We start from the raw sequence: 22,566 nt of genomic DNA on the forward strand, positions 1-22,566 counted from the left end.
CATATCACGCATCCGAACCCACATTGATGTTTTCTTCTTCCTTGTCTACAACCAACGCTAGTGCTCGATCTAGTTGTTTATCGGTTCCGCTGCTCTGTGTCCTATACGTGGTTCAACCTGCTCGCTCACTCCCAATTCTTTTGTACATTACATCGAATGATATTTCTACAGTAGTGGGCTGGTCATATTGTTATCCTTCCACTAATAGAACTATTTAACTTGATCCTTAGAGCACGATCCATGGTACCTCGTACAAGACAAAATCAAAGAATTCTTGTTCCATTAAAGACTGGTACTCTCCTGCGAACTCGTCAGCTGCGTTTTTTTTCTGGGCACGGCCCGAGGAGCGGGGGCTGAGGTAGCTGAGATGGTTCGTGAGTACTGATAAGGTCTTCTTGGTAGACTTTGGCTCGGGCTGTAAGCGAAAGGGAAGCGATTTCGGATGCGATGAAGAGCAAAATTAAGCAACGCAACGCACCCTGATAGCAAGGCCAACGTAATTCGCGGGTAGACCGTACCGAAGCACGCTCTCGACGAATAGCCGAAGGATCTTCAAATGCACGAGGATCTGGAAAGACTCGGAGAAATTGGTCCGAGATAGTCTTAGAAGTTCTGTCTGTGGTGGCGGTGAGAATGAGGGTTTTTTTGCGTTGGTGATGATGGGCCTTACCCAGAGTTCTTTCTCTGTTGTGTCTGCTAACTCGAGTTCTTCTCCTTCTTTGGCTATTTGTTCTTCTGAGTAGGTAAAGTCGCGGAAGATGAACCTGGTGGGGTGTTATTAGATGTTCTGGGTACGGTGAGTAGACGGACTTACTTGTTTTCACGACATTTCTGGAGGAACTGGTCGTGTACGCGTTTGAAGATGACTACGCCGAAGAGGGTGTATTCGCTGTCTGATGCTATGGGTCTTTTAGGCGGGTATGTGAGCCTTTGCGTAGAGGTATGGATGGTACATACGATGACGAACGGGGAACGACCATGTTAGTCAGTCGCTCGTACTTCAAGTTCCATTCCTTTACGAGGATTCTGGGGTGGATATTGAATGGCTCGAGTCGGCATGCGTTTATGTAGGAGTCACCTACTTTGGTACGGCAACTAGGCATGTTTCTAGGTACTCGGAGTCCTGGATGATGTCTTCGTTGGATACTATGCCTACAAGGGATCGTACGGAGAGATTTCCGCTGTGTTCGAGGAGTGATTAGTGCTGTGCTATGCATTGAGTTCGTGCTTACGTCTTCTTGCGCTGCATCTGGAGGAGGGAGCCTTTTACGATATTGTAGTTGTTTAGTTTGGCCTTCATCACATTGTCTATGGACGCCATTTCCTTGGACGGAAATGAGTACCCTCCCCTACAGGAGTGATGCACGGCAAACACTGGTACCTTGTTCAGGACATCGACCATTTCCCGCAGACTCCGTTGCACCCCATATCGACTATCATTCCATTTCCAGCCCCGAAGTACGTAGTCATCGACGCTGCCTTCATTTACAAGGACATGTTGGACAAGCTTGGTCGGGTCGTTATTCAACAAGTTGCGGAGGGTGTCTACAATCTTTGCGACAGTCGCTGTAAAGAACGCGTCCTGTTTTGGCAGCTCCTCTGACAGGGCGATCAGGGAGTCTAATGTCCCTGTCTACACGACGATTCATGAGATGGCTTGGTCCATGCCCGATGAGTACGAAATGAAGGACCTTGAATGAGGGAATGCCAAGCTCTGCTACTCCCGTGAGTTGAGGGAGCTTGCTTGTGATTTCTGGTAGGAGACCCTCTGAGTCACCATCCTGCGGTACTGCGATCAACCAAGTGCTTTGGTCGGATGGCATGTCGTACTTTGGTGGATTCAGTGACGATGTTCACTGTACCGAACGCTGTACCGCCCAATATGGACTTAGATGGTGAAATCAATGGAAATCCAAAAAAATTATTCTTTAAAATTCAACTGCCATGTTGCTGGCCTTGCTGAGTCGGAATGGCGTGAATGCAGCTGGGAAACGCTTTTCGATAACTTCCTTGACGGTCAAGAGGGCTTTTTCAAGATCGATGTCGACGCCATTGTTGTTATCACCATCGCAGCTGCAGCAGTTGCTGCCTTCTACTGATACCAAACATGTATCGATCCTGGACTCTAGCTGGTTCATGCCTAATTCCCCGCGGAAGGCCAACGAGGAGTTCCAGGAGAAGCGCATCCCTGGTGCGCAGTTTTTAGACCTTGATGAAGTGTCCTCTCCCCATGAACTTGGCCTCAAACATATGATTCCGAGTGAACGTCACTTTGCCGATGCTTGCGGTATGATCAATTAGTGACTTGCAGACTGCAATCACATTTCCTAATCCTCTTTTTTTTTCATAACAGAGGCCTTCGGAATCGAGCCCACTTCTCATGTAATTTTGTACGGTTTCACACTTCTCCCATCAGAGCGTATTGTTGAACTATATCATTGCGCAGATATGATACGCATGGAGTATTTTCATCACCACGTGCACTCTTCATGTTTAGAGCGTTTGGCCACGAGAAATCGAGTATCCTCGACGGAGGTCTGCCACGTTGGGAGGCAGAGGGTTTTCCAATTGAGGCTAACGCGCCGGCTTGTGCTAGTAAATCCGTTTATCCCACTCCTGTCTTCGATAAGGGAATGGTACGGTGTGAGTGACTTCATGTTCGCTATCCTCCAATGTCGTCCAAGCTCGCGGCCTCTCACAGCCTACGATCAAATGGTGACAAACTCATTTACGGATCTTCACTCGGAGCCAGCCGTCGAGCTTGTCATTGACGCTCGTTCCCGTGGTCGGTGAGCAAAACTAATAGCGAGCTTTGCGGACAAAGCTTTACGGTTCCTTGCGCTTGTAGATTCCTAGGCACAGACCCAGAACCGCGGCCAGGCTTATCATCCGGTCACATTCCTCATTCGTTCTCCTTGCCATTCACTGCATTCCTGCAGACTCGTACCATCCCTAATTCTTCCGTACAATACACCACTTTCCTATCCCTTCCGGATTTACGGAATGCATTGGTGAGTCACGTAGGCGATCACGCGGAAGCCGTTATACAAGGAAAACGACCAATTATCACATCTTGTGGAAGTGGTATGACTGCGGGAGTCCTCTGGTTAGGACTGAAGTTATTGGATGTTCCAAATGTGGCATTGTATGATGAGGTGAGCTATGATCTGCGCGAGATTTTTGCGGGCTATTAATGTTTGCTAGTCTTGGACCGGATATGCGAGTCGGGAATCTAGCAAGATTGAGAAGGCGGAAAACTGAATCTTCCCTTTTTAATCCTTGTCACAAATATCGAAGACCTTGAAATCTGTTCGCATTGAAATCAACCATCTGTCATTATGTTGGTGCGTCATATACATGAGCTACTAATGTGGTGCTACATAACCATTTCCTACTTCCATGTTTCCCTGCTATTAATGTGGACCTAAGATATACAGTGATCTGCCGAATCCTCCACGGCTAAAAATACAATACTCAATGATTACCCACGCTGTCCGTGGATTAACAACATTTTTTTTCTCAAAATTCCGGATGACGATCTATAACGGTCATTAATCCCCTTATACCTTTAGCTGCTTCAATTTCAACAGGTTTCTGTGCATCAGGCCTGCATGATCGGGCTACCGTGGCCGAGTAATGAATCTATGGGAGGGTTCGATCTCGGTACTAATGAACACGGAACGGGTCACTCACTGTGACTTTGAATTGGTCGCGGCGCTGGTATCTAGGATGCCGGATCTCGCAGTCCCATCTAATGACATGGGTTAGCAGCGAATAAGACCAAGATGCAGGATATGCTGACCTTTCCTCGAGGAGAACATTCCCGCCCATCTCCTTTGCCGTCGAATACAAGCCCTTGCGAGCTAGATTGACAAGTCTTCCGGCGTCGACACCCCCTTTGCAGGTGAACTCGTCCTTGTGTTGCACTCTAGGACCAACAACTGTTGGTTTCAAATCTGCTAAACATGCGTGTGTACGCGCCGGCCCAGACGAGCTCTCGACGCGTTCGGTCTCCAGCATATGACTTTTGTTGACTTGATGTATCTGTATACCAAGATGATTATGACAGAAGTTGGTGAAGGCGCGGTTGCAGACTTGGACCATAATAGTTGGGGAAAAGATGTCCTTGAAGGTCATGAGTAGGAGAGGTAGCAGAGGAGCTTTTAGAATAGTGATAATTACGGCGCCATTATGTGAAACTGCTGGATTATATACGTGCACTGAATTATGGCCGATTAGGGCCTTTCCGCTTTCCGAGGTGTCCTATTGATGGCAAGAACCCTACCACGAGGGGCCACCAGAATTAAGAGCTGACATTTGCAAATTCCTTGAGGTAACTTTACACGATGAATCGTTGATACCCCTTAGTCCTTGGGATCGTCACATCTTGCGAAGACGTTCATTTCTGGATATGGTGCGTCATGTTCCTTACGACCGACAGGCGTGTAGAGCAAGGATATACGAATTGGGATGTGTGTGGTAGGACAGCATGAGGCAGAAATAAAATACACGATGGGTTATGATGGCCTGGACTCTCGGCTTCAGATACAATTGTGGTCAACAAATTACGAGAAAAGATGCTGCGACTCCAAGACGGCCATGAACGGTGGAGGGCGAAATGGTGGCGCTTTACCTGACACGTGTGCCGGTCGCCCCGCATATTGCACCTCTATACGATGCGACTTCCCCTTGCGATAAAGAATTAGCGTCCAGCTGTCAATGTGTGCATCATCAGGAAACTTCTTATTGCAGCATACATTCGATTTACTCACCTTTCCAAAACTAAAATGTTGTAACCGTTCTTCACAATCTCTTGGAGCAACTGTTGCCTGGCGAAAAGCACTGCTCTGCAATAATCGGAGCCTTGGGGTGAACGCTTCCCGAGGTCGAAGATGTATGTCCCACACGTGGCCGTATCTTTGACACGCAGGATATCAAGTTCTGGGATGGGGAATGGCTTGATAGGAAATGATTCACAGGCCCAGGACCAGACCAACGCACCATCGTCATCATCGATCATTGGCACAGGATCGATACACTCGCAACCTACAACCTCCCAAGATTGCTCGTTCTTTCGACGAAGCCACTTCATGGCTGCGGCGCAGAAGGTTAACCTGATACCTCTAACAGATGCGCTAACATGAGGAAGATGCTGTTCGCTTCGATACAGCAATATAAGTAAGACTTTACTCGGCACTGCCACTCGGTAGGCAGCGACGCGACTGCGCGGCTGCGCCCACTAAGCAAGATAAGATCAAATGAGGCCGAGACAGGCTCGTATAGGCATATATCATTTGACTTACGAAATCAAAACTGCTTCACTGCACCTAACGGCCCGTCTCTAGGGAGCATTCTTCAAATATGTCCCGCCCTATGACGGTTTATGATGACACTATCGCATGTCTGTGCATGAGCCGTCATTCGAATTTGAATCCGTAACCGAGGACGGGTCCCCTCTGAATATCCGAGCCATGCCGCAGGGTTGCGCAAGCCAGAAGATGACTTCTCGGGCAGTGCTCGGGCATGTGATTCTCATACATGAAGCAGGAATTACTTCTAGATTGCTTCGATATGGAAAATAATTCGCATTCTGCCGGGAATGAGTGAGGGACGATAAGGTGATCCATGATATACTCCCTTAAAAGGAGAGTTGAGTCGCTTGACACTGGTTTTGTCAGAGAAGAGTACTGGGCGCACTTGTGCAGATAGTAGAATCGAACCGCGGAGTTTGATCGGATGAAAGGCCTTGTGAAGTCTGATAGAGTCTGAGAATCCCAATCATAAGTCTCAGGCCAAGCCATATAGCAGTGAGCAACAGCTCGCCGACGTTGTTTATGTCTGTTAGGTTCGGAAGGTAGTGGGAGCTGCAAATGACCGAGAGTTTTAAGTACCGCGGTGCCGCTGCAGGACGTACTGCGGGACTTACTTACCTCCTTGACTCGGAATTTTACCGACAGGACCTCGTGGTTTTAAAACAGACGGTTGCTCGGCCATATCTGCCTTATCTATTCCCCCTACCTAGTGTTGAACCGACTTGTACATAAGGCACACCGAGAGTGGAAGACGATCAGGGCGCGGCAATTTCGTGCTGTTTGACGTTTTGCTCGATAAAACCTATCAGGGCCGACACGCTGCGCCATAAACGCGGCGACGGGCAAGATGTCCTCGTTCTACGTTATGCATTTTTTGCTGAGGTATTCTCACGCGCTGGAAGGTGCTCAACCACCACGTTTGTCTAACCTACGCGCTTCCCTGTAAGCGGACCCCAAATTTTGCGCGGTTAATTCGAGGGAATGGTGCAGTCATTCGGTACCATAGGCCGACGACAGTTCCTGAACGTACAATCTTGGTGGTTAGTGCTCATATGTGTGATATCGACCATGATCCCGATGGCACTAATCAATGGCACCTCCAAGATCTATCGCTTGTCTGGGAAACTCTGCATATACAGGACATCTGTGTTTATGATCTACAACGGCTTTACGGTACTGAGCTCTTTGCCGCGGCTCCCGGAAACGGGAAATTGCTACACCATTTGGTTTTGCTCATGGCTCTGCAGCAGTTTAACGATCTACACTTTTTCACGTGTGGAAAATACGGCGGCATGCCACCCTGATTAAACTTGGCATATCGGTAATCCGCCATGCTTCAGTTCGCCAATCATGCGGCCCATCGTATTGGCACATCCGCAATACCCGAGGCACACAAAGTAACCCTATTTTTTGCCGAGGCCCATCCGGACGATTTTTTTCCAGTCGGTGAATAAGCACCACAGATACGCCACCTGCAACAGCCCTCCAGCTGATTCATGCCCCAATCAATGTCTACTTGCAGCAGTTGGTGCGGTCATGACGTCTCTGCCTGATCAACCTGATCGTTGTAGATTTCCCACATCAAGTGTATCCACTCATGTTTGGTTACATTCGCCGTAACATAAATAGGCTCCAGCTTTACATCATCGATTTCAGCGTCGCGCCCGTGCCGCAACCATGATCACTGTCACCGCATGAAGACAGGACAGACCCTTTATTGATGTCAAGCAAAGTCGGCGGGATGACACGTGGGTGGTCGCTTACGTCCTTGAGTTAGTACTTTGATGCGTGTCGCAACGTGTTCCGTTCATTGGAGTTCTGACTATTGCAGGAGAATACACAACCATGAATATGTGCGCAAATCTAATCTTGCGGTCTAGAATGAATACTACCCTTAAACACAGGTCTGTTATCGAATACCTCACTGCCTAGCAATTTTCACGCGGTTCGAAATTTGAGTTGTCTCCTGATCGCGCACTGAATCGCTGAACCCCTCTGAATCGCGCGCTGAATTGTCTCTGGATCGTGCACTCCGACTACCACTAATAGATGCGCAGTAAGTAAGTAATAGTGAAATGAAACGGATATTACAGAATTAACGCAAATATGTATACGAGAATCAAGCGAACGCACGCTCCTCATGACAAACTGCCTTCTGAAATGCCGTCCCTCATCGTATCATCATCCCGATCCCAATTCCCAAACACAAACTGCCCACCATTGCTATCCTGACTTGGTTGTCTGCCAACTTATCGACAAACGTAGAAACGCTCCTACTGAGCAATCTCGTCGCAGGATCAAGGAGGCACAAAGAGAACGAAACTAGTGATGATAAGTGTAGTGGATCAAAGCACTGCTGCGCTGGAACCCTTACAGGGTCTTCGCGCTCGCAAGAAATAGCAACATCCTGGGACAATCGAGATTCCCATTCTGCTTCCCATTTCGCCTTGTTCCATAAAGGTTCATTGGAGGACAAGGAAATAGTTTCTCGATGGGAGGCGTTGATTCCTTCTACAGCGCACTCGACTTCACGCCAGCGAAGGAAGCGCTCTGCCGCTTCATAACGTAGTGAGGAAAGCGTCTCTGGTGAGCGGAAAAGGCCATTCCGAAGAGCAGCTGCTGAACGTGGCCTAAATGAAGACATGTGGGGGCGCGAAGGGAAATGCGTATGATCTGGGCCATGCCGCATGAGTATGACAGGTATATGTGGAGTAAGTAAGTCGATGGGGCCGTCCTCCGAAGTGGATGGGCCTGTGTAATGCAAAGTCAGAAGTAGCAGCTATAATGCATGGAACTAATATTTACCTGAGTTGGATAGGATAATGAGTGCGGTGTGCAATGGTGACCACGGTGATGCAATTAAGTTAGCCAGAGCGGCGGATGCCTGGCATCGGGGATCAATTAATTCAGATACTGAGTGAAATGGCGACTGAATGACTGGTAATATGGAAGATTTCGTTGACTGGGAGGAGAGGTTAACTTGAATCAATTCACCATGCATATTATGACGTACATTATCATCGAACTCGTGTCGTGCGAGGGATATGATTTCGACATTCTTCGCAGGCTCAAATTTCTCGAGTCCGTGGGCATCCCGATGCTCGATCCAGTCTGTGGATGCTCTTAGAATCGAACCATGTTCGAAATCCTCCCATCCACTGATGTCCACAACATCCTCGTTGTCGTCCAAGAGTATATGGGATACCAGCTCACGGTCATCAGCACCATTCCCTACAACTATCAACCTTAAATCTCCAAGGGTCTTTCCAAAAGGAGTGGGACGACGCAACGGAGCTGGTAGGGTCAGAGACGGTATGATAAGCCCCTGTGTACTAGAATCCCGTGCATAGTGATTAGACTGAGGCTGCGAGTGCGGTGGACTGGCAGCTGCGGAAGAGAAGAAGAATGAAGAGCTGACAGAAGGTAATGAGGATACCGACTCAGAAGGGCTGTTTGGGGAAGTCGCCAGGGCGCTTGACCTTGGTGACGACGGCTGAGATTGTACTAGGATATTCTCCGATACTTTGGGGAGCGTGCAAAGTTCGTATTGTCGATATGCTAATGGATGGGTTGGGTTCCATGGTTAACGACTAGAGCTAGAGCTCAGACCGTAGAAGCAATTTAAATGATCGATCCCAAGCGCTGCTGCTGCTGGTGCCGCACGCCACTTCAGGAGTACACGTGTTTGGTCTATCTATAACATGAGATCACAGTTCATTTTTATTGTCTGCGACAAAAATGGGATTTATACAAGATGAAACTAGTGTAACAGCAAAACAACTAGAGTAAAAACAACAGAGACCAACCCTCAATCAAACATGGTAGAGCTTCACCAATTTCTCCTCGTCAATTGTGAATGCCTCCGGGTCCTGAAACTGCGACACCTTCCAAACTCCATGTCCTGCACTCTCTCTTAAGACAACATGCTTGCCTCTGTGAATTCCGCGCAAAACGAGAGCATGATCTTCTACCTCCTCTGGCTGGATAGGCTGAAGATAGATTGTCGGTACGTGAACTGGAGGGTCCCCTGGCGAATCCAGAGGGTGGAACAGTGCTGTGATCTCAGATAAGGAAGCGAAGGCTGAGGAGACATATCCCTTCTTGAACTCCAAATCGCCGTCGAGCCATCCTGCATCCGCCGAGCCTCGAATCTCCACCACCACCTTTTTGTTCGCGATCAAAGGGTCACGTAGCACCAAACCTGTCTCTTGTGTAAATAGAAGGCATTCAGTTGTTTTGATTGTGCGTACCGAAGTCCGAGTCATGGTCATCTTCGTTACCCGAAACACCTGGTGTAGGTGCAGACATTGAACCAGGGTCATTCATAATGCCTGCTGGTGTAGGTGCGCCTGTATATGCAGCAGGGGTTGGTGCAGATAAGAAACCAGGAGTTGCCGCAGCAGCTGGTGTTGGTGCGTTCTGATTGCTCATGAGTCCTTAATCAGATTAAACTCAAAAGGAACTCACCCAAGACGACCAGCTCGAGTCCGCTGGACGTGCAGGCGATGCACTACCCCAACCGCCTGATCCCCACGATGGCTCACTATAGGGATTTGGTGTCCGCGACTGACGCATTCCACGCGGGAGTTTTACCACCATCACCACCAGCATACGGATTCGGCGTCCGTGACGAGGCATTCCATGCGGGGGTTTTGCTACCATCAGCAACGTATGGATTTGGCGTTCGTGATGAGGCGTTCCATGCAGGTGTCTTGCCATCCCCACTGGCAAATGGGTTCGGAGTCCGACCGCCACCCCAACCAGGGGTACGGCTAGCAGTATATGGATTCGGGGTCCGACTGGGGACTCCGGCTGGGGGACCCATATTTCGTTGTTGGCCTTGTTGATGGTAGGGTGCATTAAGTGGCTGCAGTTTGCCATCCGGACTATAATTAGAGGTAAGCAGGGGAAATACCAACACAAACAGCAAATGTCTCACAGTCTCCGATACAACTTTTGCTTTTCAATGGTAATAACTTTATTACCAGTATTTAGCTCAACGCGCGCCAGGGTACCATTGATGTCTTTGATGATACCGTTGTACCCCTTGTGATTGCCTTTGACGACCGTTATGACTGCACCAATGTCACGATCTCGTGGTCCGCGCCCCATTGCACCAGAGCCAACCATGCCACCCTGAGCGCCGCCAGCAGCGGTGGGATTCATCTTGCCTAAATCCATTCCTGGCTTGACGAGGTTGCCCTTTGGAGCGAGCGATGCTAGGGAGCGACACCGGGTTACGAATACACCACCATTTTCAAGGATGTCCCTGTTATGTAGGAAGGCAAAGAATGACTGGTGAATGTGTAACACTCGGCCTTTGCGAGCCTGCAAAAGCATTTAAACTGTGGGATTATTAGAGGCTACAAGGAAGGACTGACCTCTCCTTCAATCTCCTTTACGTTGTCTTGTACACGGAGCTCGTGACCTTCAGAGTCCGTAGCAATGGCACGGTCAGAGTTCCGCCGCATCGAGATTTGGTGAGGTTGCACCAATCGTACTTGACCATTCTGGTCAAGAACACGGAAGGAGTCTCGCTCGGTTTTGAAAATGACACCGACAGTCTGCAAGCTGTATACCAATAATCAGATAAATACATGCAAAGATGCTGGGTGATCGGCTTACTCGAGCTGAACCAAGTCGTGCAGTTCATAATTGCCAACAACGTTGGTTCCAGAACCAACTTCGGCGGCCTCACGCAGATCTTTAGAGAACACGGAAACCTGCGAGGATATTAATATCAATCAAATAGCAGTCAACGAAGCTCTGCTTACCTCCTGCATTGACATATCTGATAGGAAAGTCACCACATTGTCTGTTACCGAGATGACAAGACCCGTCTCATCTGCATTCTGACCAGTCATTACCTTGACATGGTCACCTGGCTTGAAGCGTTTCCGCACGCTGCGCGCAGGAACATCCACCTTCTGACCATCGATATCAACGCCAATAGCTGTAACGGTCACGACATCTTGATTGATCGAATCGACGACACCGTAGACACCAGACTGCTCGCCCTCGAATACCTCGACGTGATCACCGGGCTGCAGCACAGCAATGGCAGCTTTCCGCGACGCTTCCGCAATGATCGACAGATCCACCGGATTTTCATTGTCGGCACCATCCTGCCCTCGGCTAAACTTCGTAATCTCGTCCAGTGTCGGGTTGACGTTGTCTAGCTGCAGAGCATTAAGCTTGAAGTCCTTTTCGATGAACCCGTCTTTGTACGTGTCATTCTGGAAGACGTAAACCTGGTTCCGCTTTGAGACCTGCTTACGCCCATGTACCTTAACGACCTCCTCGTAGTTGAAGAACCGCTGTGGCGGTCGCATTGTCGTCAACCCAGTACCAGCCTTCTTGCGCTTCCGACCATCAACGTTGGCATCGTCCCGTGGGTTCAGGTCGATACGCGGAATGAATTTAAGTCCAACGTCCTCTCCGTTTTCTGTGATGTCCATGACCTGTGCAAGATCACCTTGGTACTTGCCACGCTTGATGCGCACCCAGCTTCCGGGTGTCACGGTAAGGTCTTGCTTCTTTATTTGCAGTAAGCTAGCCATTTCCTCGATGGGAACCAGTACAATGCCACGGCTCGGGTACACGCCGACAAGACCCTTGCAAGCCTGGTTGACCTGCTGGGCACTCCGTGCTTCGACGTATACCATACCGGGAAGCGAGTCGCGTTGGAATGCAGATAGGATCGAGAGAGGCTGAGCGGTGTACTCGAGATCGATTGCTTTCCTCATGAGACTGAAGACGATATCGCGTTCACGACCGGGCTACCACATAATTCAAGCTTCAGTTGATCAGGAAGAATCTTTGAGAAGCTCACCTTGACCCGAACTTGCCATAAGCTTGCGTCATGCACGGATGGCATAAGCAGGCGCTGCGGTACTTCATTCATGTCTCCCGTGTACCGCACTGCTGCCCGACCATAACGCTCGTGAAGATTCTGGGCAATTTTGGCCAAATCTTGATCGTTCAGCTCCCTTTCTCGCCTGTCCAGCCGCGCATTGACTGCTGCGCGTCTATTCACGTCGTCTTCATCACCCTCTGGCCCAATATCAGCAATAAACTCGTCTAATATGATGAAATGTTTGTGAGTATTGGAGATGAACGAGCTAGCAGAAGGAATCATACCTCCCCCTGCCTCATCTTCCTCCTCCTCTTCCTCCTCCTCGGTATCGACCTCGGCCTCAACATCAAGGAAACGATTCACAGCATTGCGTCTGTGCCGGTGCTGCAGTATATTAATACACATAGTGGTGCAGGTCAGCAAGGGCACGGACCTTTGCGCGCTTTCGCCCACGGTCCCTTCCAGGTTCCTCGTCTTCCTCATCCTCATCATCCTCTTCTTCCTCTTCTTCGTCCTCGCCATCTAATGCGTCATAAATAGATCCTCGAGACTTCCCGCTCGCCCTTGGTTGTGACTGCTGCTCGTTGTCCTCCTCTTCGTTTTCCTGTTGAATTGGATCCTGTATGTCGTAGTCATCATCCAGACCTGACATGATGTTGTGGTAAGAAGCAAGAGGGAAGTTGCTGGTCCAGGTTTGCTGGAGTTCCGCTCAAAACACATCTTTCAGTGGACGTAGCTTAGTCATCCGAATTGTATTACATAAGCAGAAGTGAGAGGTTACGAGATCTGGCCGCAATTATGCGTCATGAGTCAATCCAATGAAATTAAGTGGGTCATTGAGCATGGGCAAGTTCATTTGACGGATACATAAATTTGATAAAAGTAATACTGAAGTACATAGCAGTTATTGCCTCAAGATACCGTTTGCTACACTTTTACAGGGCGGAAAGTAGCATCATCGCCATGCTAAGCACTCCTGCAGCGATAATTCTTGATCCAACTTCTACTACCCCTTTACCAGCACCACTACTAGTCGTAGCAGATACGTTCTTGCAGCCGGACGAGGCGTTGGCCGGCGGAGCCGTCATGTTAGCAGATAAAGTCAAGTCCGCACACTGTCGCAATGTTCATTTCAATAATCATAATCAAAAAAAAACAGAAGAAGACTGCCTACCTGGTAGAGACTACCGTCGCCGCCATTAAAGAGAACCTGAATAGTAACATTCGCACCGTCTTGAATACCGGACACATTTACTGCAGCAGCAGCGAGATCAATAGGAAAACAGTACAGCCCCTCCCCGCTTTGCTGGAAGAATGGAACTACAGTCTGATAACCAGAGCTAGAATTAAATTCGCTAAAATTATCCGGGTTTTGATATGTCGAGACAATGACCTCCGCTGTATTTTTAAATCATCAGCTTCTGCGAGAAAAGAGCAGCCCCCTTTGACCCACCTGTCCACAACGGATGTTCGCTGTTCATGTTAATGATCCCGTTACTAAGGGGAAATATGGTACGGTTATTCACGGCGTTGGTATAACCGTCTACATAAAATCAGATGAGGGCATGTACACAGACGCCCAGACTATTTTGCGCTCACCGCAGAACAACGGTTCAGAGTCTTCGACGAAAGGACCTCTTGGAATAGGGTATTGCATCTGGAAGTGAGCTTGTACAGCTGCAGAAAGGACAACAGCGACAGAGATGGAGGGGAAGATCATTCTGACAACGATGGGATAAACCAGACTCAAGAAATAATTCAAGGCCTGCTTCCAGTCTGCTCAGTCTGCTCCTTCATATTTAAGCCTTACGAAAAAGTTTTTCACACTTCTTTGCTCTTGTTTGCAGACCGGTGCTTGGGTCCTTCAGGTGAACCGTGAAAGGCACCTGTTCCTGAACGCTCGGAAAGAATCGGCACCACACGTCCAGCTCGTAATATTTTTCCTCTCGGTTTTCTTCATCATACGGTCCGCTCACCCTCCACCGGTACCCCCAGGATTTAATACAATCACATCACAATGTTCTTTAGTATATAATTAAATACCCACTGCCAGCTTCAACATTCATAAAATGGTCATTCAATCAGCCCACATATCTTGCCAGCGTTCGAACCAAGCTAACGTTTGGTCCCAGCCATTGTTTGTCTGACCTCAATATATTTACGATAGACGAAGCTGGATTCAGAAAGTACGTGAACAGAGCAAGTCAAGCCAAACCGGTAGCCTGATGCGACCCATCGCAGCCCATGATATGGTGGTGGTTGATTCGGACTTTAATCATACCATTCCACTGGAAGTCCGACTGTGCGATGCGCGACAAATCGCATGATCACGTAGGATCATAAGTTGCCTTGGAACATGGAACACGTGCCCACTGTAAGAGTACTATATGGATTGCATAGTTGACTATCAGATTACAAGAATGCGTGTGCAAATATTCATATATAATTGCAACCATCAAACTACCCACACGAAAGCGATTGATAGCAAGGACACAGCAAGAAAGTCATCAAAAGCAGAGTGTTGGTCAGGTAGACTTCACCACATTTAAACTGGACCTCCATTCAAGCGACCAATTCGCCCGAACAGAACTTCGCCTAAGGCAAGACCCAAAATGATGGATATAATATACGAGGCATTGAATGTCCTATTTTTGCTAAGTTGAACTCCTTAGGATTTTATGCGTTGCGACTTACATGACGGCCAGCATCAAGACGTACGAAAAGAGTGATTGAACAGCCTGGAATATCCCCCGTGTGATATCGTGCATGAGAATGAAGGGAGGTACAAGCCTCGGGCGACTGGGGACTGTCACTGGGGTGGTTGGAAGAGAGGAACAACCTTCCTCAATCCCATCTATCTTATCAGAGGGGTCTTTGGGCTTATCGTCGACACCATACGAATTATGCTGCTTTCGAATTAGCACAAGCGCCCTAACCAAAGCGAATCAGCATTAATCATGCGGTATGTTTAAGCATAGCTAACCCTGACCCCCATTTAATCTCCATTTGACGCCGGAGCGCCGCAATCCAACGTTCAAGAATACAAAATGCGACTAGCGCAATGCAAGCGCCGGCGATTGCACCTTTCGACTCAGGCATCCAAGTCTTGAAAATCAAGTAGTCTCCACCACTGAAATGTAGCCAGGGCGTCATCATAGTCATCGCCGTAGTAGTAGTAGTAGTAGTAGTAGTAGAGTTCATATCCATGGCGAATTCAAGAGCTCAAGGTGACCGTATCCAGAAGATGGGAAGCGAAGAGGTATCGCAAGACTAAAAAGACAGGTCCTCGCGTATTGCCGAAATTTGGTTATATCAGGCAACCCTTGGTTCAGGGTAACCCGATATCTGTCACAAGATTGCGTTGCTTCAATGTTTATCATGAATTCCGGAAGCTGAGCGCTGAATAGCGTGTTATCCTGTGAAGTTATTGAGATTCGATGTTTCTTGCAAGGTGCCATAGCTGAATCAGCCGTTCAAAAGAAATTCCTTGGGAGAGGCCGTCACAGAACCGTTATCGAAACTACGACAGATCACCATTTTCCATCAGTGGTCGGACAGGTAATATATAAGATCAATTGAGGACAGTGCCGCGTCAACCAGATTCGGAGAATAACGCTCGCATGTCACGGCCAATTTATTACCGCGTGGAACGTACTCGGGGAAATAGGTGAGCTGACGTGAACTGGACCATGCATGGTTCGCCGGATCGGTACAATTTCGGCCGAACAGCGATGCACATCAGGATATGCGTAGGACATAAAGACCCGATTGGTGATTGACGTTGTCCATCACTGCTTGAAAGAGCTATCAACGATGAGCGCTGGTCGCTGAGAATGGAAACATATTCTCACACGATTTGAAGAACCTGGTACAATGTAGTGAGCAAAACCCTGGCAGAACCCCAGGAGGAATATCGAAAGAGATGACAACACGCATGTAAATCCTTTTGCGGGCGACCTAGACCACGGAGACGAGGGGACGAGGAATGCAACCGGAAAAGATGTCAAGTCCCAGAAAACATGGAGCCCGCGAGATGACCGATAGAATGAGTTGTGAGGCAATGGCACGTCACAGTACAAGCTTGTTGAGGATAACACTCCCACTTGTACTGCGAGGTGTCAAGGGGAAAAAACACACACAATGCTTGTTACTTTGAGAACCGTTCGGTAACCGCTCCTAAAGACGTCTAAAACTGCTGAAATAAAATATTTGTAGCACCGAGGTGAAATGCTGAAGCCCCTGACGCACAGATAGGCATGAGCGATGAAGGCAAGATGAAAGATGAAGGATAAAGTGCTGGCAGGGGAGGGAACGGAAAGACTGCGGCATTTCTGCGACAACCAATAGCAAAAAGAGCGTATCGATCACGTGAATAGTCGGCCATTCGGATCACGCAATGGCTTACGGAGCCTCTGTTCGTGGATGATAGACATTATGTTTTAACAACTCATTGATATTACTTGCACCCTATAGGAATCAAGCTCAAGGATGCTGCGAACTGCACTTTTCAACACCACCCGCTGTTCAGCACGCCCTACGCTACTTGCACGTCAAGTCGCGAGACCAACCCATCAGGTTTTCGCACGGTATGAGTCGAGCAAAGCTGATGACACTCTGAAAGCTGCTCGCAAGGCCAAGGACAAACTCCAGAAGGATTGGCAAGGGCCTGTGCTCACATACGAGCAAGTAAAACCAAAGACCCTCAGTCCCAGTGCAGTACGTCGCGCTCTCACGTTGTGCCTGTGCCTACCCACTTTACCACCTAGGACGCCTACCTGATTGACGTGCGTGAGCCCGACGAGGTTATGCAGGGCTCTATTCCATCCTCTGTGAATCTACCACTCTCGGTACTTGCCAATTCGTTCCACCTTACGCCCCAAGCCTTCAAGGCGCAGCATGGTTTCGAGAAGCCAGGAAAGCAACAAGAAGTCGTGTTTTACTGCCGTAGTGGAATGAGGAGTGCTAGTGCATGCGATATTGCACGGAGGAATGGATACGAGAAGTAAGTGATCGCAGACTGGCCATCTCTACTGTGCTTTGATACAACGTGCACTCATGTTTCTTTAGCATTTTTAACTATGAAGGGTCGTGGCTAGAGTGGACGTCACGAGAAGGAGGAGGCAAGGGGTCTACTGCTTGATGGACTTCCCCGCATTTTAATAATGCAACATGCATAATACAGCCCTCGAGAATATTTTTTCTTCATAGTGGATGAAATGAGTTTAAAATGACCCTTCTAATTTTCAACCCTGCATGAATTTCGAGAGCGTGGTCGACGTTTCAAGAAGTTCGAACACTTCATTTTTCACTCATAGTCTCGTATTGCCCGTGGTTGTCTCGTGATCCAACCTCGAGGTTTCTTAATCGAAGTCGTTCTCACGGCTAGTCCGTGCTGCTTCATGATGCTTCCCCGCAACCTGCTTCAACGCATTCCAAAAAGCATGAGCTTACATTGGCAGAATGCAGCTGCAAATAGAATGTCATCGATAATAAGACATGTCCCACTGACAACGCGGGCTCCGCTAGCGACGCACCTTTACGTGTGCAGACGGACCTTGAGCACACCTGCCCCCATGGTCAATGTCAGGTCCGCTCTTACTTTCCCCATCCTACTCAAGGTGGCAAATTGTTTTCCAATACTGCATGCAGTGACCTATCTATAGAGCGGTATCACGCACTTTCCGACGCGACCATGACAACTTTACTCGAACGGCTCGAGGATTTGCTGGACACAGTAGGGAATGACGCGTATGAAGTAGACTATCATGTAAGCATGCTCGAAAATACTAGAATCTTGGCCCCGTAGTCGTGCCCTTGACTCACTATTTTGCTTCTTCCGCAGAGCGGCGTCCTGACGCTCAACTTAGGCACCCATGGGACATACGTGATCAATAAGCAACCGCCGAACAAGCAAATATGGCTCTCTTCCCCACTCAGGTAGGTTGAATTCGTCCGCCTGATTGATGATGAGTCTCACACTGACATACTTCTTTTTTTACTTCGCATGTCTGATTTCGCCGATGAACGTCCACTCATGAAACGCGAATTTATTAGTGGCCCCAAGCGCTATGATTACGTACTGGAATCAGACGACTGGCAATATGCACGAGATGGAATAGGACTTGGCGAACTGCTTGATGGGGAGATAACGGATATGCTCCAGACGAAAGTCTCCCTGCATCTAGTGGGTGTGTCTGCGCAGATACAGGAGTAGACTTGTTGCGGATGGTTGCATAGATTGCCATTACGATCTCTTAATTGCCTACGCATAACGGGTAGAACTTTTTCCACCTTTGCCAATACAAAGAAAAATCTATGAATGTCACTTACGGATGCTTCCATAGATTGTCGGTGTGATTCCGTTGATACTTCGTTGCCTACATATAACGGATATGAATTGCTCCGCCTTTTGCAAGCTGTGGTTTAATTGCGATGCACGATAGTACAGTTTGTGATAGTGGTGTAAAACCAATGTGCCCAAGAATGCTCATAGATGAAAGAATGCGAACATGCCAAATAAAGTAGGATGTGAGGATGAGCACGCGACAGTAATTCGGAAGAAGACATCCGTAGTGGCGGACTGAACGATGATAGAATCGAAGGTGCCGATCACGACGGGTGTATGGTAGGTCTATGTCCACAGCACCTGATCTAAGGGCTCGATCTCATAGTAAGTTCCGGTGTTGGTCAGTGGCCTCGCTCTGTGACAGGAGTACTGGAATTAGGGCTGTCTTGAAGTTCCCGTCTCCGCGAGAGGAATACTGAACCCAACAGTCTGTTAGGTTCAGTTAGCAACGCCACATGAAAAGAAGAGAAGGCACGAGTCGTACTTATTGGTATCCTCATACCGTTCTCGCACGGACTTGACTTCGTGAAAATCCAATGGGGTGTGTGCAGTTAATTCAGTAGGAGTTTGGGCCGCATGTGGGAGATGGGAATAGAACTCAGGCAAAGGGCGTTCCGGCAGTGTTGGTATAAATAATTTGCCATTGGATGAAATAGAAGGCGGATGGCGAAGACCGTGAGTGGAATGCCAAAGATTATGTGGATGAGTGGCCATAAGCGGTGGAGGGGCTGAGAAGCCTGCGTGCAGAGGCAAATATAGATGTGACGGTGGTTGTGAGTCCGGTTGGGTAAACATAAGCCTATGCTGGTGTAAAGCATGAATCTCGTGTAGCATAGTATTGGCCCGCTTGTAGTCTGTATAGTCCGGTGACGCCGCGAAGTAACCAGTTGCCGCGTCATCCTCTTCATCTATCCAATCTTCTTCGCCATCGCTATCATCTGCGTGAGGCACTGACAATGCAGGTGGTCTACCCCAGCCTCTCTGTGCACCGTCTAGCACTGGAGGGTGTATTCTGCGTCTTTTAGCACGCGATTCCTGTGAAAACATGTCTGGAGGAGTTTCACGGTGTGGTATTGGTCTGATAGGTCGATCGGGAAATGGCGTTAACGACGAAACCTCGTCCAGCGATGGTGGGGGCGTTGGAGGACGCTGTCGTTTGAGCATATTGGGTTATTCTGGCTGCAGGTCAGAATATGGTTGAAGGACAAGCTTGAGATATAGCGTTCTTAAAGCCTCAAGACAGCAGTTAGGCGGGGTTTCCATTTTAGGCTGAATTTGTGGGAGTAGGTAATTTAGGTTGTGGCAATGTGGCTGCAAGCTTTCCACTTCCACAGATCGACACCAACAGTCAACTCTAACACAATGGCCGACATGGACGTATTTTCTGCGATGGGCATTGTTGGATTTGGCAAGGCTGCCAAAAAGCGCGAGCTTGATCCCAACAGATTCGACAAAACGAAACGTGAGGAGCTAGTGGTCAGTCTCATCGTTTTTCGGTTGCCATTGTCCTCTAATACAGTTTTATCCGCTCAGCCTCCCAAAGTGGAGGCCAAGCCCTTGATTCCTGCATCAGGGCCTTTCAAAGTGTCTATTCGGGCACCTTCTCAATCTGACGAAGACTCGGACGACCCCGGGCCTTCCCTTCCGCAACCAGGCTTTTTCAAACAGGATGTTGATGGCCGTAGGCGACGAAGACAACGAAGATGATGCTGGCTCTACTGACGACGAGCCAGAATACGACCCCAGCGCTCCTTCGCTATCAACTCCCGATTTCCCGATCACACACGAGGCAACGCTCAAAGAGCACACCAAGGTGATTTCCGCGCTTACGGTAGATCCGAGCGGTGCACGTGTGTTGAGTGGTTCGCATGACTATGATTGTAAGTTGTGGGATTTTGGTGGAATGACGACGCAAACGAGGTCCTTTAAGACGTGGGAGCCTGCAGGCAGTTACTATGTATGTGCGTTGGTTTTGCGACGAGAAGGATATATTTGACATTCGAAGACAGGTTAACGACCTTAAGTACTCTAACGATGGCCAGCAGTTCCTCGTAATTTCAGGGACAATTCAAGCCAAGCTGTTTGATCGGGAGGGCGAGGAGAAGTAAGTTTAATCTATCTTGTTGCAGAACAGAATAGCTTGAATGACCTCAGAGCAACATTCGTCAAGGGTGATATGTATATTAGAGACATGAAGCACACCTGCGTACGCCCCGTTCCATATCACTCGTGAGTATACTTGCTTACGCCATATATTTTATAGTGGACACGTCGGGGAACTTTCAAGTTGCATGTGGCATCCGAAGGACAAGCAATATTTTATCACTAGCTCGGCAGACTCGACTATTAGGCAAGCTCTCACGCCGCTATCAACGAACAACTTCTGACATTACGGAATAGAATATGGGATGTCGAGAACAAACGGAAACAGAAATCCGTTATTGTTGTCAAATCAAAAGAACGTGGTGCACGGACCAAAGTGACGACGTGCGCTTACTCTACCGACGGAACGCTGATTGGAGGCGGTATGTCCATTTAGACCCGCTTTGATCGCGAGATGAAGTAATCATTGATCGCTCTCAGCCTGCCTCGATGGCGCACTGCATATGTGGCAGGCATCATCAAATTTTGTGAGGCCAAACATGACGATTGAGGGCGCACACACGAAGGGCACAGATGTTGGATCTCTGGTTTTCTCCGTTGATGGGAGAACAGTACTGACGAGAGGAGGGGACGACACCGTTAAGCGTACGTACGAATGCAGGCTTGCTGACATGTTTAGCTGACTTCGGCACAGTGTGGGATTTACGGGCGTTTAAACGACCGCTCGCGTCGCATTCGGGGGCTACGACGTTGTATCCTGGCACGAATGCTGTATTCAGCCCTGATGAAAAGTATATCCTAACAGGCACAGGGGCATCCGCAAAGGGAGGCCGGGGCAAACTAGCGTTGTTCCGCCGAGAGAGTCTCAGTATGGTGAAGGAGATCGACATGGACACGACACCAGTCAAAGTGGTCTGGCATTCCAAGATAAATCAAATTATTACAGGTCTTGCCAACGGCACTATTGCAGTACTGTATTCGCCGGAGACGTCGTTGAACGGTGCGAAACTGTTACTGTCAAAGGGAGCCCCCAAGCGACCGACGATCGAGGACTTGTCGGACGCACTCGCTGCACCAACGATCTTGACGCCGCATGCCTTGCCAATGTTCAAAGATGGGGAGGGGTTAGTAAAGGGAATGAAAAGGAAGCGGGAAAAGGACCGGATGGACCCGAGGAAGAGCAGGAGGCCGGAGTTGCCGGTGACAGGACCGGGTCGGGGAGGACGGGTTGGTGCGAGTGCGACGCAGCACGTTGTGCAGAATTTGGTGCGGGATACGACACGCGACGAAGATGTGAGTAGTTGCGTTCTTGGTTTTCTTTACGTCGCTTCGCAGCAAGATGTTCTCGTGCGCCAGTGCGGTGTCATAATCACGTGCTTCCTATCTTCTTTTGTTTGATGGTTTCCAAGGTGGCTAACTATGTCTTTCTTTCATACTTCTTTGACGACTGTAGCCACGGGAGGCATTGCTCAAGTATGCGAAGATGGCGGACGAGGACCCTCAATGGACTTCAGGTGAGCAGCATGTTTCAATAGCAGCCTGGGCTGCGGAGGGGGAGGGGTTGCGGCAAGTGGGAGGTGCCGTAGCGGAGTATGAAAATAATTGTTTTGAGTTATTTGTTTTAATCGGCCGGCTGACGTGGCGTTACTTTGGATTTAACCAGCATGGCGACAAAACCAGCCCAATCCCGTATTTGCGAACGTTTCAGAGGACGAGGAAGAAGAAGAGGAAGGTTGAGCACCAGACTTATGAGGTTGTGGGTATTAGAGCAGGAATTAGTTTCAATTTTTTTGCTCTACGTGAGATATGAGGTGTGAGTAATTTTTAGTGGCCCCTGCGCAGGTCAAACCTTAATTCCGTTCGCCTATAAAGACCCAATGGCTGGCTTCCGATTCCCCCAAATCCAAAATCTCCTCTCCTCTGAAAACGTCACGCTGTGTGACACATTA

At 48.7% G+C, this 22,566-nt stretch overlaps 12 protein-coding genes across 12 annotated transcripts; 4 read left to right on the forward strand and 8 right to left on the reverse strand.

The window, feature by feature from the left end:
• Positions 1–226: 226 nt before the first annotated feature.
• BJ212DRAFT_1443688 (ATPase V1 complex subunit C) lies at positions 227–1,823 on the reverse strand (the record flags this gene model as incomplete). Its single annotated transcript, XM_041337867.1, has 9 exons — positions 227–415; positions 479–616; positions 671–764; positions 815–907; positions 958–1,026; positions 1,083–1,181; positions 1,233–1,324; positions 1,382–1,633; positions 1,692–1,823. The coding sequence occupies 9 exons, from the start codon at positions 1,821–1,823 to the stop codon at positions 227–229; spliced, it is 1,158 nt and encodes a 385-aa protein (XP_041198848.1).
• Positions 1,824–2,040: 217 nt separating this feature from the next.
• On the forward strand, positions 2,041–3,261 carry BJ212DRAFT_1443689 (Rhodanese-like domain-containing protein; the record flags this gene model as incomplete). Its single annotated transcript, XM_041337868.1, has 6 exons — positions 2,041–2,287; positions 2,354–2,390; positions 2,447–2,643; positions 2,702–2,789; positions 2,849–3,155; positions 3,205–3,261. 6 exons carry the CDS (start codon positions 2,041–2,043, stop codon positions 3,259–3,261), a joined length of 933 nt encoding a protein of 310 aa, XP_041198849.1.
• Positions 3,262–3,534: 273 nt separating this feature from the next.
• BJ212DRAFT_1252115 (uncharacterized protein) lies at positions 3,535–4,002 on the reverse strand (the record flags this gene model as incomplete). Its single annotated transcript, XM_041329723.1, has 3 exons — positions 3,535–3,642; positions 3,694–3,751; positions 3,803–4,002. Coding segments are annotated over 3 exons (366 nt in total), but the record flags the coding sequence as incomplete, so codon positions are not given.
• Positions 4,003–4,565: 563 nt separating this feature from the next.
• Positions 4,566–5,092, reverse strand: BJ212DRAFT_1258783 (uncharacterized protein; the record flags this gene model as incomplete). Its single annotated transcript, XM_041329968.1, has 3 exons — positions 4,566–4,713; positions 4,773–4,941; positions 5,002–5,092. The coding sequence occupies 3 exons, from the start codon at positions 5,090–5,092 to the stop codon at positions 4,566–4,568; spliced, it is 408 nt and encodes a 135-aa protein (XP_041198851.1).
• A 2,390-nt stretch (positions 5,093–7,482) lies between these two features.
• On the reverse strand, positions 7,483–8,508 carry BJ212DRAFT_1259528 (uncharacterized protein; the record flags this gene model as incomplete). The annotated part of the gene is made up of 2 exons (XM_041330034.1): positions 7,483–8,063; positions 8,118–8,508. Coding segments are annotated over 2 exons (972 nt in total), but the record flags the coding sequence as incomplete, so codon positions are not given.
• A 506-nt stretch (positions 8,509–9,014) lies between these two features.
• BJ212DRAFT_1315059 (uncharacterized protein) lies at positions 9,015–12,958 on the reverse strand. The gene is made up of 11 exons (XM_041334141.1): positions 12,602–12,958; positions 12,453–12,552; positions 12,145–12,392; positions 11,087–12,091; positions 10,938–11,035; positions 10,694–10,883; positions 10,252–10,640; positions 9,884–10,198; positions 9,780–9,855; positions 9,563–9,731; positions 9,015–9,513 (listed from the first exon to the last, which is right to left on the reverse strand). Exons 1-11 carry the CDS (start codon positions 12,818–12,820, stop codon positions 9,125–9,127), a joined length of 3,198 nt encoding a protein of 1,065 aa, XP_041198853.1. The 5' UTR covers positions 12,821–12,958; the 3' UTR covers positions 9,015–9,124.
• A 40-nt stretch (positions 12,959–12,998) lies between these two features.
• Positions 12,999–13,959, reverse strand: BJ212DRAFT_1315063 (uncharacterized protein). The gene is made up of 4 exons (XM_041334142.1): positions 13,768–13,959; positions 13,622–13,711; positions 13,343–13,566; positions 12,999–13,283 (listed from the first exon to the last, which is right to left on the reverse strand). Exons 1-4 carry the CDS (start codon positions 13,886–13,888, stop codon positions 13,104–13,106), a joined length of 615 nt encoding a protein of 204 aa, XP_041198854.1. The 5' UTR covers positions 13,889–13,959; the 3' UTR covers positions 12,999–13,103.
• Positions 13,960–14,743: 784 nt separating this feature from the next.
• BJ212DRAFT_1229349 (Ctr copper transporter) lies at positions 14,744–15,321 on the reverse strand (the record flags this gene model as incomplete). The annotated part of the gene is made up of 4 exons (XM_041329479.1): positions 14,744–14,813; positions 14,863–15,026; positions 15,062–15,074; positions 15,152–15,321. Coding segments are annotated over 4 exons (417 nt in total), but the record flags the coding sequence as incomplete, so codon positions are not given.
• A 1,335-nt stretch (positions 15,322–16,656) lies between these two features.
• BJ212DRAFT_1258600 (Rhodanese-like domain-containing protein) lies at positions 16,657–17,308 on the forward strand (the record flags this gene model as incomplete). Its single annotated transcript, XM_041329949.1, has 3 exons — positions 16,657–16,884; positions 16,935–17,170; positions 17,236–17,308. 3 exons carry the CDS (start codon positions 16,657–16,659, stop codon positions 17,306–17,308), a joined length of 537 nt encoding a protein of 178 aa, XP_041198856.1.
• A 337-nt stretch (positions 17,309–17,645) lies between these two features.
• On the forward strand, positions 17,646–18,382 carry BJ212DRAFT_1258603 (uncharacterized protein; the record flags this gene model as incomplete). The annotated part of the gene is made up of 4 exons (XM_041329950.1): positions 17,646–17,755; positions 17,818–17,935; positions 18,011–18,105; positions 18,223–18,382. The coding sequence occupies 4 exons, from the start codon at positions 17,646–17,648 to the stop codon at positions 18,380–18,382; spliced, it is 483 nt and encodes a 160-aa protein (XP_041198857.1).
• A 473-nt stretch (positions 18,383–18,855) lies between these two features.
• Positions 18,856–19,678, reverse strand: BJ212DRAFT_1475003 (uncharacterized protein; the record flags this gene model as incomplete). The annotated part of the gene is made up of 2 exons (XM_041339178.1): positions 18,856–18,943; positions 18,999–19,678. 2 exons carry the CDS (start codon positions 19,676–19,678, stop codon positions 18,856–18,858), a joined length of 768 nt encoding a protein of 255 aa, XP_041198858.1.
• Positions 19,679–19,876: 198 nt separating this feature from the next.
• Positions 19,877–22,354, forward strand: BJ212DRAFT_1443697 (transcription factor; the record flags this gene model as incomplete). Its single annotated transcript, XM_041337869.1, has 11 exons — positions 19,877–19,990; positions 20,048–20,195; positions 20,218–20,471; positions 20,524–20,618; positions 20,669–20,743; positions 20,778–20,864; positions 20,915–21,039; positions 21,098–21,262; positions 21,312–21,910; positions 22,071–22,131; positions 22,281–22,354. 11 exons carry the CDS (start codon positions 19,877–19,879, stop codon positions 22,352–22,354), a joined length of 1,797 nt encoding a protein of 598 aa, XP_041198859.1.
• Positions 22,355–22,566: the final 212 nt, after the last annotated feature.

The sequence above is a fragment of the Suillus subaureus genome (assembly GCF_016647635.1).
Source record: "Suillus subaureus strain MN1 chromosome Unknown BJ212scaffold_2, whole genome shotgun sequence".
NCBI lineage: Eukaryota > Fungi > Basidiomycota > Agaricomycetes > Boletales > Suillaceae > Suillus > Suillus subaureus.